General features: G+C 35.7%; 4 protein-coding genes across 7 annotated transcripts; 2 read left to right on the top strand and 2 right to left on the bottom strand.

Annotated features, from left to right (window-relative positions):
• Positions 1-337: 337 nt before the first annotated feature.
• On the top strand, positions 338-2,554 carry LOC139995246 (nucleoporin Nup35-like). Of its 2 annotated transcripts, none has more exons than XM_072018516.1 (3): positions 338-456; positions 751-858; positions 934-2,554. In XM_072018516.1, exons 2-3 carry the CDS (start codon positions 751-753, stop codon positions 1,783-1,785), a joined length of 960 nt encoding a protein of 319 aa, XP_071874617.1. In that variant the 5' UTR covers positions 338-456; the 3' UTR covers positions 1,786-2,554. The 2 variants fall into 2 exon arrangements, with proteins under 2 accessions (XP_071874617.1, XP_071874618.1); XM_072018517.1 differs by lacking the exon at positions 338-456 and adding an exon at positions 549-669.
• Hou (GID complex subunit 8 homolog protein Houki) lies at positions 2,441-4,217 on the bottom strand. 2 transcript variants are annotated; one of them, XM_072018524.1, is made up of 4 exons: positions 4,199-4,217; positions 3,374-3,578; positions 2,899-3,293; positions 2,441-2,747 (listed from the first exon to the last, which is right to left on the bottom strand). In XM_072018524.1, exons 2-4 carry the CDS (start codon positions 3,492-3,494, stop codon positions 2,571-2,573), a joined length of 693 nt encoding a protein of 230 aa, XP_071874625.1. In that variant the 5' UTR covers positions 3,495-3,578; positions 4,199-4,217; the 3' UTR covers positions 2,441-2,570. The 2 variants fall into 2 exon arrangements, with proteins under 2 accessions (XP_071874625.1, XP_071874624.1); XM_072018523.1 differs by lacking the exon at positions 4,199-4,217 and having other exon boundaries at positions 3,374-3,916.
• Positions 4,218-4,283: 66 nt separating this feature from the next.
• Positions 4,284-7,096, top strand: Hyx (cell division cycle 73 hyrax). Its single transcript, XM_072018513.1, has 4 exons — positions 4,284-4,419; positions 4,863-6,130; positions 6,218-6,359; positions 6,438-7,096. The coding sequence occupies exons 1-4, from the start codon at positions 4,289-4,291 to the stop codon at positions 6,472-6,474; spliced, it is 1,578 nt and encodes a 525-aa protein (XP_071874614.1). The 5' UTR covers positions 4,284-4,288; the 3' UTR covers positions 6,475-7,096.
• Positions 6,710-12,941, bottom strand: LOC139995244 (doublesex- and mab-3-related transcription factor A2). Of its 2 annotated transcripts, none has more exons than XM_072018515.1 (4): positions 11,916-12,941; positions 11,355-11,575; positions 9,315-9,551; positions 6,710-8,954 (listed from the first exon to the last, which is right to left on the bottom strand). In XM_072018515.1, exons 2-4 carry the CDS (start codon positions 11,556-11,558, stop codon positions 8,310-8,312), a joined length of 1,086 nt encoding a protein of 361 aa, XP_071874616.1. In that variant the 5' UTR covers positions 11,559-11,575; positions 11,916-12,941; the 3' UTR covers positions 6,710-8,309. The 2 variants fall into 2 exon arrangements, with proteins under 2 accessions (XP_071874616.1, XP_071874615.1); XM_072018514.1 differs by having other exon boundaries at positions 12,005-12,941.
• Between the last annotated feature and the right edge of the window lie 423 nt (positions 12,942-13,364).

Below are 13,364 nucleotides of genomic sequence, written 5' to 3'. Positions count from 1 at the left end.
CATTAAAAATTTTTAATGTAAAATCTATTTGTAAAACGACGCAACGTCACATATAGATTTCCTTCCGACGCGACTTTCAAGATGCAACTGGCGTTACTACCGTATCACATGATTTCGCTGCCTCCTTTCCCGCCAAAAATTCTTGTACCGAAAAATAAAAATTGAAATAAAATTTGAAATAAAATAGTTATCATCATAACGTTACATTTCCCATGTATTTTAAGGCTTCATTAATAAAAAGTACACTAAAACTTCGAAAGTGAATAAATCATGACAATAAAGGTTACAAGTAGTTTAAATAATTTTTGTCGGTTTTTCATACGATAGAGGAGACATCTATAAGCAGAAATCAAATTTGTTCGTTATTTAAATATAATCAAACGTTTAAGCGGCTGTGAATATTTAAGTATTTATACACTGCGTTAAAAGTTTTTGGAATTTGTTCAAGTAAAAATAGTAAGTAATAAAGATAACATACCTAATTTTAAGTAATTTACATTGTAGTTGTGTACAGTTAAAAATTCTGCGTGTATAACCTCAACAGGCCAAAGTTAACATCTAATGGAAGAATATTTAAAGTGTATCAAAACAAACAACATATAGTCTCTCTGACTAAAATAAGAAATATATTAATATTTCATACCTAACACATAAGCAGTTAATTTTTTTGTAAATATAAATTGTATTAAATACTATGGTACTCGATAAAATTTTAAGCAAATATTTGATAATTTCTTATTTTGGATTTAGATGGAACCAATGACATTAGGATCACCTGTTGGAAGTCCAGTGCAAAGTCCTGGAAGTCCAGGAACTTCTGCATACCTCCCAAATTTCCTTCTAGGTGATTCTACAACGGTAAATGAAACTCATTAAATTACATTGCATAATATTGCGCAATAATTTAAGTAATCATTTTTATTAATGTTTTAGCCTGCCAAAATAAGTTTGATAGGCCCACAAGATATTCTGAAACAGTCACACATTGGTCACAGTGCACTGACCTCTCCACCTTCCCACTATGGTACTCCAGATTATCGTAGTAATCGTCAGAAAGCTGTGTTTGGAAGTGCTAATACTCCTAACACGTCACAAATAGTCACAGAAAGCCACACTGGTGGACCTCCAACAAGAGGACTATTTGATACTTTAGAAACTTCTCAAACTGCATCACCCTACTTGTCAGCAACAAATCAAAGTATACCTTGCTATCAACCAAAACTTTTAGTGAATAGTATGAATACTTCTATATTTAACGATGGTGCAATGAGCCCTAATGCAAATGAATCACAAGGTCTTTTGCAATGGGTAACCGTTTTCGGTTTCTCGCCTAGTGATATGAATACAGTTTTAGCTCACATCTCGAGCAGAGTTCGTGTAGTGGACAAGCATCCTCCACCGCACTCACAGAGTAACTGGATACACTTAAAATGTGCTTCAGAATTAGAAGCACAAAGGGCACTTGCGTGTAATGGAAATATAGTATCTGGATCTATAATGATCGGTTTGATCCCTTGTACAGACGAGGGTGTTATATTAGGATCGGATAAAGAGAGTCGTTCGAGAATGAACGGAAGTATTAAATGTTTCTCGAATCTAGGAAGAGTCACTCAATCGCCAGAATACAATACACCACGCACACCAATTAGGATACAAAATGCAAGACCACTGGCAGCTGGTTACAATCAAAATCTTAGTTCACAATCAGTGAAATCACCTGAAAATGTTCCACAGAAATCTACAGGTTTAGTTTCGAAAGCAATGGAATATATGTTTGGATGGTAATTTTGACTGAAAACAATTGTACATGTTATTTCGTTAATGACAAATATTTAATATGTAATTCTCCTTATGTTTTTATAAAAATCGAATGCAATATAGACATGAATAATCCGAGAGAGGAATATATATATATAATATCCCTAAAGTGTCTGTTTACGCTTTTTTACTATCGATGGTACCAAATATAAATCTTTACAAACACCAATTATCACATATAGCTATGTCTAAATTATGTATTTTTCTGTTAGTACCTTTTCCTACTTTAAACTACTATCAATATTTAATCGGTTCTATCGTAATATAACATAGCTTACGATTAAGGGACGTTAAAATTACTTTCGCAATGTTGAATCACGTATATTGCGTAGATATTAATTAAAATGGTCCGTTTCTTAATATACTCGTGTTATTTAGAAAATATCGATGAATGTTATGAATATTTTTACAACCTTATAATGAACTCATTTTTGGTGTCCCGTCATCGGTATAATACACATGACGAGACTTATGACAGTGACTTCGAATGTTAAAAATTTGCATGATTACTGTAATCAGTGCATTCCTCTCTCTTATTTCGAATCTAATATATATATATATATATGTATCATCGATATTTTATACATGTTTCTTATAGAAAATAATTAGTACTAAGACTATGTTAAAATGCTCAAGTCTGTTTTTTTCCTAAGTCCTGTTCACATGGTAGACACTAATATGGTACAATCATACGTTCATTTTCTTGTGCTAATAAATATATTCAAATTATCCCACACTTCGCCTGGTTACAATTATTTTGGACTCTCAATAGTGGCACTTCCCAAATCTGTCATTTTTGGATATTTCACTTTTTTCTTTTCCAGCTCATCTTGTGCCCAAAGTATCATCTTCAGCAAATTATTTAATCGTGGACTAGTTGACTCTTTGTGCTCCATCTTCAATATAGCTGCATTCAGTTCGCTTGCTATCTACAGTTTTATAAAAAAAATATTTGTATTATTAATTATAAAAGCAAATATCATTATTGTTTGTCAAGAAACTTAGTCAATATAAATTCATAAATAAAATTTAGTATCCATTAAGAATAAAAATTAAATATTACAGACAATAATTGTTTGCCTTTTGCCTATGAGTTGGGTGAAGTAAATCACTGTAAGGACTCTTATGGGGCTCATCAAAAGCTAATAGAGCTAAAGTACGCTCCAATTCACATAAAATAATATCGTCTGATTCTCCAGCTTCGCTCAGTCTATCTTGAGCAAATTGCAGAGCCTCCTCTATTTTTCCTGTACGAATCAGTTCAATTAGATGTAGCTGCTGCAAATGGAAGTAAAGATATCTATCGTTATCCAATAGCTCTGGATGCAGCTGATTCACGAGATCCGTTGCCTCCTGAATACGACCATTTTGAATTGCTTCCCTGATACGAATTCTGTCATCCAAAGAGCTTAGATCTACTGTGGGCTCCACTCCAGACTCTTGTTGAAATTTCTCCGCAGCTTCTTTGAATCCCTCTACACAACAAAACTTGATTGTGATTGATTGATCAAGACACAACAGTTTAAAGTTATGTGTTAAGAGAGGAAAATCTAACCTGTAACTAAATAATTCATAATCAAATTGTTCATAGAAACACGTTGTGTGTAAGAATTCTCTTCCAGCTTGGCAACCCATTCATCCTTCGTTATGTTATCCTGTTTCTCCGGGTAGCTCATCGTTCTTTGACAATCAGCATCAATGTTTATGACAACCCAATATATCGTAGACTACTATGTACCTACAGACTCAATCGAGGTACCCTATTGACAGAGATTTTGGTGATTCTTTGACACAACAGCTGATTCTTTATTGTTTCGAGAGTAAATCGTGGAAAGTGTGTCTTAAGAATGATTCACATCTCTCAAATACTAACAACTCGAAAAAAGTGTAAGCAAATTTCCTGTACAGTAAACTGGAAATATTATGTTGAAAGTATATCTTAATAAAGTTGTGTGGAGAAGCGACGAGCAACGAATAACGCTTCGTTCGATATTAATAGCAAACACAATCAAAGTATGCCCCAAAAGTCAACATGCACGAATGATGCGCGAGTGTGTATGGTGATTTATTTTTTGGTTTACTTTACCACCTAAAGATGGAGTAACTGTTTGTAATCATGATGGCGATTTGCATAACCGGTATTTGCCAGAGAGTGCACTTTCGATAAAACTGTCGCCACGTGGTCACACTTCTTGCAAGTCACGAAGAAACGAAATGGCCACCTAGTAGGAAATAAGTACTCGTAAGCGTCGGACCAACTAACAGTTCGATCAATCTATAAGTATATGGAATAGTGTAATAAGTGTAAGTGAAGTGTAGTGTAACCTATAAGTGTATATAAGTATAGACATATATATACTTTCGTTCGACAACATAATACAAAAGCGCATATCGCAAAAGTCATTCTTTCCTATCCGCGTTTGATAAAGTAGGAGAAGTTCATATCAACATTGGCAAGAATTTCACAATCATGGCGGACCCATTGAGCTTGCTAAGGCAATATAATGTTAATAAAAAAGAGATAATCGAACGTGAAAATCAAATAATCTTTGGAGAGTTCTCTTGGCCAAAAAATGTGAAAACTAATTATTTAACTTATGGGTAAGTGCTTATTATTTCCTAGAAAATTAATCGCGACAACTGTAACCTCGAACTTTCTTTCCACCATTGGACAATCTTCTGCATGATCTCCTTACCACCGATTACATACTATACAGTTTGCGAAAAGATTGTCAGTATCTTCAAAGATTGTCAGTATCTTCAAAGATTGATGAATTAATATTTCAATTTTCAAAACTAGGAAGAAAAATCATTTTTTGTACTTCTTATTTTTGCAATGTCTTCCATTATGCGTTTTGTTTTTTTTTTTTTTTTTTTGGTTATACTAATCAAAAAAAACATACCGCTAGCATATCATCTTTTATTCTATTTTATAAATTGATGTTGCTACCAATGTACTGTTTTATTTTACATATAGAAATATTAGAATTAGAACATTAGAATATTTAACAAATAGGATAAATACAAAATGTAATTTTCCATAGATCTGGCAAGGAAGGAACGCCAAAGGAATACTATACCCTTGAGTGCCTCTTGTTTTTACTCAAACATGTACAACTTACACATCCTGTGTATGTGCGGCAAGCGGCTGCAGAGAATATACCAGTGGTACGAAGACCTGATAGAAAAGATTTATTGGCATATCTCAATGGTGAAACTGCTACATCAGCCGCCATAGACAAATCTGCTCCTTTGGAAATTCCTACTCAAGTTAAAAGGACAGCTGAAGATGGATTGGAAAGTGGTTCCTCTAAAAAGCCGCGTTTTGAAGAGACTCATGTCCAGAAAGTTAAAGAGCAACTTGCTGCCAGGCTGGATGCCCCAAAGGAAGCTTCCGTCACAGTGGATAACATTAAGTCCCTTTCTGAGGCAATGTCTGTTGAAAAGATTGCAGCTATCAAGGCTAAACGTCTAGCTAAAAAACGTACCACAATTAAAGAAAACGATGATATTGGAATGGGATCTGATTTGCGTGTTATATTGATGGATGTTGATGATACGAAAGACATAGTTTCTAGAGAAAGACAATGGAGAACACGCGCAACTATTTTACAGAGTAGCGGGAAAATATTTGCGAAGAATATATTCGCAATTCTTCAGAGTATTAAAGCCCGTGAAGAGGGTAGACAGAAGGGTCCTGCTGCACCAACACCTATAGTTACCCCACGCTCCACACCCATGCGCCCGTTACCACAGCCAGCTGTTTACAATCGTTACGATCAGGAAAGGTTTATCAGACAAAAAGAAGAGACAGAAGGATTCAAAATCGACACTATGGGTACTTATCACGGCATGACTCTGAAGTCTGTGACAGAAGGCACTAATCCAGCTGTTAGAAAACCGCCAAGTAATCCTTCCACGACTCCTAGTTCTGGCTTGCTACCGACTTCCGCTGCTAAACTTACACCGCAGCAAGTAGCGCAGAATAAGCGTCCTAGCAGAACTCCTATTATCATTATTCCAAGTGCAAATACATCACTGATCACGATGTATAACTCGAAAGATATACTACAGGATCTGAAATACGTCAGTAACGAAGAAAAACGAGCACAAGGCTGTAAACGAGAGAACGAGATCCTTCTGCAACGAAGAAAGGAAGGCGGGCTCACGGTACCATACAGGGTAGTAGATAATCCACAAAAACTTACAAATGCAGACTGGGAAAGGGTCGTGGCGGTATTTGTAATGGGTCCAGCTTGGCAATTCAAGGGTTGGCCTTTCGATGGTAATCCTGTTGAAATTTTTTCAAAAAGTAAGTTTACTTCCTTTGCCATATGAATAATATGATATTCATTAGTATGAGAGCAGAATTTAATTTGGTTAATTTTTATTTTTATAGTTTGTGCATTTCATTTAAAATACGACGAAATGAGGCTAGACGCAAATGTAGCACGTTGGGCAGTAACAGTGATAGAACTAAGCAGAACAAAAAGACATTTGGATCGGGCAGCATTAATGGTATTCTGGGAACATCTTGACAAGTATGTATATCTATTCATAGAACCTTCAAATACGCATATAATACTCCAATTACTTTACCTGGTATCTTTTCCTTACAGACATATGATTAAAAACAAGCCACATCTTCGATTTTAAACTTGATCCTGTTCAAGATCACGGTTATCGTTAACATGGGTGCACGATTTTCGCTAGCTTACACACTGAGACATTGTATATATTACTGAGCAAATCAACATGTACATACATATATACAGACATATGAATATTCGAAAAATGCGAAAATTTGTCGCGTGTGTACCCATTTGAAGAGTTCTACTATCAGAGCTTGGCAATAAATTAAGACTAATCCCCGTATGTTCACCCGAAATGAACATATATTCGAACTGGGACATACATGAGAAACAATTCACACGCGTAACGTTGTTAATCTTTCGATTCGATTTTACATAGTATTCTGGATTGTAAGATTAATATCCTCATGTAACGTTCACGTAATGAAGTCCTTACTATGGTATTGGTTACTCTAGTATAAACTGATGTGCCTATTATTAAGCGAGCAACAACAAGCATTATTCTTAAATGTATAGAACATAAAAAAGAACATGTTTCGTATATCCATACATGTACCAAAAACAAAGCAACGCGAACGACTGAAAAAGAAAGAAGGAGAGAGAAGAAAAGAAAATGTTCACGTACATCACGTGAAATGTATATTACAGAACCAAATAAAGAATAACTAGTATATATCGCTTGTGTATCTCAGTGTTTGTCTTTTCCTTCCGCCTACTGTTTCAGAGTGTAAATGAAAGAAAAATCCAAGAGAATTATTAGTTCTCAACACGACGTCAAGTTCCTTGTAATTCGCTGCACGACGAATCGAGGAATTCCCTGCGGGGTTACCCTCAATGTTTCGCCTCCCTAAAAAGCGGGGCCAAAGTAAATCGCTTCTGGCCATCGACAGTTTCTCTAGGATATCCGTACTGTTTATACAGACAATTGAATCTTCCTAACTCGATTACTGGCATCTTATTAGGTTAGCAGTTACGCGATAGCCGCCGCGAGAAACTTTCAAACCAGTTCCCGAAGAAATGCCTAAAAAAATATCTCCTTTATAGGGACTCCTGTTCTCGGTGCTACGTGTTGTAAATAACATATAAATAGGTGAGCTATTTACGTTGGAGGGTAAGTTTGAGAGCACTTTAAACTCTTGTTTACATTTAAGTACCTTTGTAGCAAATTAAATAATAAAAAAGTCAACAATTAAAAAATAATAAATAAAATATTTTTTAATAAACTAAATTATTACAAAACGCAATTATATAAAATAGAGAACAGATGTTTTTCTACTACAAAATAACGCTTTTAAAAAATGACTTCAAAATTTTCACAATAAATGTCAATGATACTTGTTAAACATATAATTAAGAAAATTAACTATTTGAAGACTATTGGTATATACAAATTAAACCAAGGTGATCATTTAAAAAAAACTTTAAAAAACATCACGAACTACTGTAACAGATTGTATTTCACGCTTCACGATCAAAGGTCAATCGGTAGAGAGACGAGTATGCCATTGGGACAAGCGATGCATGCTAGAAACACGCTTCGCTTGATCCGCCTGGTCACACTGAACTTTGAAGATTAAGGTCTGCCGATCACGGAAATTCCCCTACCCTGATAGCAACACCATAGGCCACGCGAACGCTCGTTAAGTTCACGTGGAGTTTCACACACGATAAGCTGATAACATTTTCAAATCCGTAATTAATCAGCCTTATCAACAGCGAGCACACGATGTTCTAAGATATAGAAATCTGGATCAGAGTTATAAATCATTAAATCCGTTTGAAATACAATTTTGGCTATGTGAATTGCCGTGTTTTCTCATTCGAATGGTATTTAAACAAGCTCTTCAATTAAAATAAACTAAATCAATCTAACTAATCAAATAAAAATTCTCCAGTTGCTTAGGGAAATTTGTAACTGCACTGAGTGCAATTAGGCTGCACGCAGGGGATACCCGGCAATACTGGTGGTAAATGAAGAAAACCAGGCCTCGGTGAAAGATGATCCGTAACCTGAGCATACATGTGATCTCTCAGCTGTTGCTGTACGCCAGAATTGAAGTAATTGTTATACTGAACATTTAGAGCTACTCCCTCTTGCTCGTGTTGTCCGCTGTTCTTTATGGGTAACGTGTTGCAAGCCGTCGTATCTGCTATATTTTTGGGAAACTGATCGGGAACGATGTTCAACAAACAGTAACCATCTCCGTAGAAGTTCCTGGACAGACTAGAGTATATTGGAGCCAACATCGTGCCTGCAATATGTTCGTTACTTCTGCTCTCGTTGATGGTTTGAGGTGGTCGAAACGCTGATGCGTAGGTGGTCGAATTAATCCCGAAACTTTCACTGGCAAAGTACTCGATGGCTTTCAGGAGGTCCTGGCCGCATCTTTGCAACACCAATTGTAGTACCGAGAGCTTCGTGTTGGGAAAAAGTCGAGCTAATGTTTCCACTGAAGTCTGCGACACGCTGCTCTCTTTTGTCTCCTCCGAATTGTTCACGTTGAATACCAGGCTCTTGTACTTTGGCGGGCTCTCGTTGATCGTCTAAAAAGCATATCGACCAGTCAGATATTCAATATTTTTGCTATTGTTGATATTACGTCGATCAATCATGCAGACTGTTGCCTAAAAAATGACAATAGCGTTTCAAGTATCGGTACTTGTCTCAAGTCTTTATTTGGGTGCTCCAAACTTGTTAAAATGATATAGATATATTTAAATTAAGTTACTAAATGGTTACTAGGACGCGGATACTTATGCAAATCCATATTTTTATGAATATAATTAAAAAGATGGAACTTAGGTAGAAAATTGTTTTAACTATTAAATGTTACAGAGATTATTTGTATATTATACGCATCTTTCTACAAATGCATCAAAATCTGCGGTCTAATGATTACATACTGATGAATCCTGACACTGGTTGTTCAGAGAGTCGTCTTTCCTCGGATCTTCAATATGTAAGCCCTCTTTAGGAGGAGGATCTTCTTCTTTGTTAGTGTCTACGACTGACTTTGGTTCGGTTACTGCCATGCCAAATATTTTTCCTGGTGGAAGTCGATTGAATCTCTGTCCAGTCGCTACTTTAGCCATTTTTAGGGCAATAGCGTCCTCAGCCGCCTGTTGTCTCTTAAGGGCGACCTTTAAATCATACAATAGATGAAATTAATTTCTGTGAATGAAGAACAGAAATTCAGATATTGGCACATGGCAATGAAAAATGAAGTCAGATAGGATCATGACTCTGAGCTTAATTTATAAATGGACCCGCCGCTTAGCCGATACTGCATATGTGTTTTCTTAACGGCCAATGTCAATAGAGATACATATGGGACCATTTGGCACGTGTTATTCCCGGCCGGACCACCCACTATATTGTTTCACATCGTCAGGATTGTTGAGGAAGTCTGACAGAGTCCCTCTTTTAGATTTTACGCTTCTTCCAAAAAGAATACGATTTTACCAAGAATATTCATTCCGAAAGTCCTAAATCAATAATTATCAGATTGCTGGTGTTTGTGTATTTACGATAAATTTAATATACAAAATGCATATTGTACGCAGAAGTACAGGGTGTTCTAGTAATCATGGTTCAATTGTTTGCAATCGGCAAGGGGCGATTCTATGTAAAAGGATAAGCGAAAAATATAGAATAACATTTTTTCATACGATGAACATAACATTTTTAAGGAAATCGAATCTGCAGTCTAATAATTAATTGTTTCGGAATTTATTACAAATTGACTCTAATAATAAGTTACGCTACAATTTTTAACACTTTCATCATTGTTGATGTATACAATTATTGAATTTCTCACCCCATAGCGAAATATTGAGCAGTAATAGACATTTAATATTGTTACCTACTTATTGATTTTGGACATTAAATCATTCATATAATAATTGAGTAGCTTTTTGGAAAAAGATATAGGGGATCACAAGATAAAACGACGAATCAAACAAATAGCGTTGGAAATGAATAGCCTTACTTCTAGTTTTTGATTTCATAATTATGATCCTTGAAGAATTTTTCTCTTTCTATATTCACAAAATAAAGAACAATTTTACAAAAAATATATAGCATAGATCTGTAGGTTCTTTTTTCACAACGCTAGATGCAATAATATTTCTAATAGAAAACGAAAGTATATTTCTCTTAGGGAGAAAAAATAGAATTTCAGTAGCAGTGTAAATGTCATTTACAATCCTCGTATTTTTCAAACGTTGTGTTATAGTAGAATCATTAACGCGAGAGAAATCAAACAAATTAGCCGGCCGATTGGTGGAAGCTAAGCAAGCTCGATTCAGAAGCGAACATTTTCCGTGTTTCACGCAAGTTTGTTTGAGAAACTGGCGGCAACGTTTCCATCGAGCGGATCGAGAGGATGGATGAAGTATCGAGTGTCATAATGCCTATGCAAACAGAAATGAAACGCAACACCGAGCGTTAATGGATTTAATTCCTCTTCTCCCCCGTCGTTTGATCGACTCTCTTTCTTCTACCAGAGGAACAGGAGATCGAGTGGCACAAGTGCAATAGAAACTGAATATCACTTTGTCATTAGTTCCCCCTGACCACCTCTGTTTTTTTTTTCAAAAGTCAAGAACTTTTAACAATATTCCGCTCGTATGGAAAATGACGAAGGGCACTGATTGGTTTCATTAAATATCGAAGGTGACCAAGTTGACCTTTTTTTTTCTCCATTTCCATCTACTCGCAGAGGAACACGAGATGCTTCATTAATTATTGCCGATATGTCAAAAAGTTATTATACATCAGCCACAGTGGACGTTCTCGATTTTATTATTTTATATAAATACGGTGTTCGTTAGGTGTCTTCGTGAACAATGATAAATCCTCGAAATCATAACAAATAATAGAAATAAAATTAGTGGAATAAGATATTTGAATTGAAATTAGCAGAAAATGAAAAGAAGTCTTACCTGAGCAGCCATTACTCTTTGCCTCTCAGCAATCAGAGAACACTTTGGACAAAGACACTCTCTGTAACGACATTCTCTTTTGTGTCCCCTCAACCAAGAAATCAAGCCATGGTTTCTGCACCGAGCACACTTTGGTCTCCTCTGCTTCAGCTCACCTTCTTCCTCCTCGTTCTCCTCTTTACCTTTACTCTTTCCACGCAACATAGTCTTTTGATCACTCACTAATATCCACAGATTTAATCATTTTCATTCATCCAACAGTAAACGAAACAATAGAGAGTATAAATAAAAGTGAAACTTTGTTAACACTACAAAGAAGTAATTACTAGACTGCAGAGTTTTACGCACTTATGCTAAATCAAAGACGCGGAAATGCGTGCAATGTACAAAAATATATAGAATATACAAAGTACGATACTTGTCACAATTTTTAAGACGCAAAGCTATAAATTGGTAGGCAATTTAGAAAAATTAAAATTTTCACTTATATAAATCTTTGTTTGGAAAATTCTGCAATCTAGGAATTAACGAAACAATTTATTATCCCTTTTCCATACTAACACCGTAACAAGATATTAATTTCGTGCGACGATGAAGATACAAATTTGATTATGCGAATAAACAGCGAGAGGAACGAATAAATTGCTAACTATCTGGCGTCTCAGGGCGATTGTTGATAGACGACTGAGTGGCCAGCCGGCTGAAAGAAATCACTCTCTAATCTTCTGCAACATTTGGATGTTTCCGTGGTGGCGCGCGATTGGCTCCGCACCGTGTACACGTTGCCTATCTCTACAGCGATTCCAGCATCCCTCCGGAGGAGCAACAAGACAAACATCCACCGGACCACCCTTTCTTCACGATTGGCCCGCCGATGTTTGTTCTCTTCCGCCACTCCTACCCGGTCACTGAGAGCCTCTGCGATTTTACGGATCTGCTGACACTTGTCGACCAGGGATAGTAACGAAATGTCCCATTCTTCATAGCCAATATGCCCACTGGCTTTTATACAAAGGTGTCTCAACGAGGTTCAACTAATTTGACAATTTTTGTGATACTTCTAGTTATGGATATACAGTACTCTTCTTCGTTCACTGAAAATCCTTAAATAAACCTTCTTCCTTGTTTTAATACTTTGTATAGTACATATTTCTCTATCACGTTTGTCGCCACGAATCATTCAATGATGTGGAATTTTTCTTAGAAAGAGATGTTTGTTACATTGTAACAATGTTGTCAACGTGTTACATTCGTATCCATTAAAGTGGGGAATTTTGTACAAGAAAGAAACTATTCCTTTTTTGAGACTGAAAGAAAGTAAAAAATGATTTAACAGTAGAATGACAGTGGTACGAATTGCTTTCTCATCGCTAGCATATATGTACGTTATAACCATTATAATACATTGAGGACTGAATTTTCTATTAAACAGAAGAAGCTAAACTTGAGCAAGTCGATTAGTCTGATGAGGCGTTTCAAGGTTCGATATAGTATAGTGTTAGAAATCGATGTATCTGACGTAAACATTGAAATACACAACAGTTTTTATAATCCGATATATGTCATTCCCGCTGTGGATTAACTTTATCCCTGATGTACACACAGTGGTTACAACGCATATTGGCATACTATTTTTTTATTGTAGCATTTACATACTAATTAATTCAAGTTGCAATTAATTCTTGTAGTGGTATTCTTGTATGACTGCAAAGATTTGGTACGGTGAAAATGAAACGTAGAATCTGGGAAAGAGACACTTCATTGGAAAATGAGGGTATGTGTCAATACTTTGTGTAGCTACCTTAATAAACACTTGACAGTAAATCGTTTGGTAATATGAAATCTCGATTAGAAGATATTTAAATGTATTCTATTGATGTCCATTAAAGTAGAAAATTTTCTATCAGCAGAAAGAGTTATTTTTATTATGAAACTGAAAGAAAATAGAGCAAAGTATTATTGAATGGGTTGAATAAAATATATGAATAAAATAATATAATATATGAATAA

The sequence above is a fragment of the Bombus fervidus genome, chromosome 15 (assembly GCF_041682495.2).
Source record: "Bombus fervidus isolate BK054 chromosome 15, iyBomFerv1, whole genome shotgun sequence".
NCBI lineage: Eukaryota > Metazoa > Arthropoda > Insecta > Hymenoptera > Apidae > Bombus > Bombus fervidus.
This window is presented reverse-complemented; position numbering and strand designations above follow the sequence as displayed.

Excerpts from the sequence above, each read along its gene's own strand:
- Hou (XM_072018524.1), bottom strand. The coding sequence starts at position 3,494 with ATGAGCTACCCGGAGAAACAGGATAACATAACGAAGGATGAATGGGTT. Across the intron at positions 3,294-3,373 it reads TATGAATTATTTAGTTACAG|AGGGATTCAAAGAAGCTGCG; the intron begins GTTAGATTTTCC and ends TTTGTTGTGTAG. Across the intron at positions 2,748-2,898 it reads ACCCAACTCATAGGCAAAAG|ATAGCAAGCGAACTGAATGC; the intron begins GCAAACAATTAT and ends ATAAAACTGTAG.
- LOC139995246 (XM_072018516.1), top strand. The coding sequence starts at position 751 with ATGGAACCAATGACATTAGGATCACCTGTTGGAAGTCCAGTGCAAAGT. Across the intron at positions 859-933 it reads TTCTAGGTGATTCTACAACG|CCTGCCAAAATAAGTTTGAT; the intron begins GTAAATGAAACT and ends TTAATGTTTTAG.
- LOC139995244 (XM_072018514.1), bottom strand. Across the intron at positions 9,552-11,354 it reads AAAGAGTAATGGCTGCTCAG|GTCGCCCTTAAGAGACAACA; the intron begins GTAAGACTTCTT and ends TATGATTTAAAG. Across the intron at positions 8,955-9,314 it reads ACCAGTGTCAGGATTCATCA|ACGATCAACGAGAGCCCGCC; the intron begins GTATGTAATCAT and ends TATGCTTTTTAG.
- Hyx (XM_072018513.1), top strand. The coding sequence starts at position 4,289 with ATGGCGGACCCATTGAGCTTGCTAAGGCAATATAATGTTAATAAAAAA. Across the intron at positions 4,420-4,862 it reads ACTAATTATTTAACTTATGG|ATCTGGCAAGGAAGGAACGC; the intron begins GTAAGTGCTTAT and ends AATTTTCCATAG. Across the intron at positions 6,131-6,217 it reads TGTTGAAATTTTTTCAAAAA|TTTGTGCATTTCATTTAAAA; the intron begins GTAAGTTTACTT and ends TTATTTTTATAG.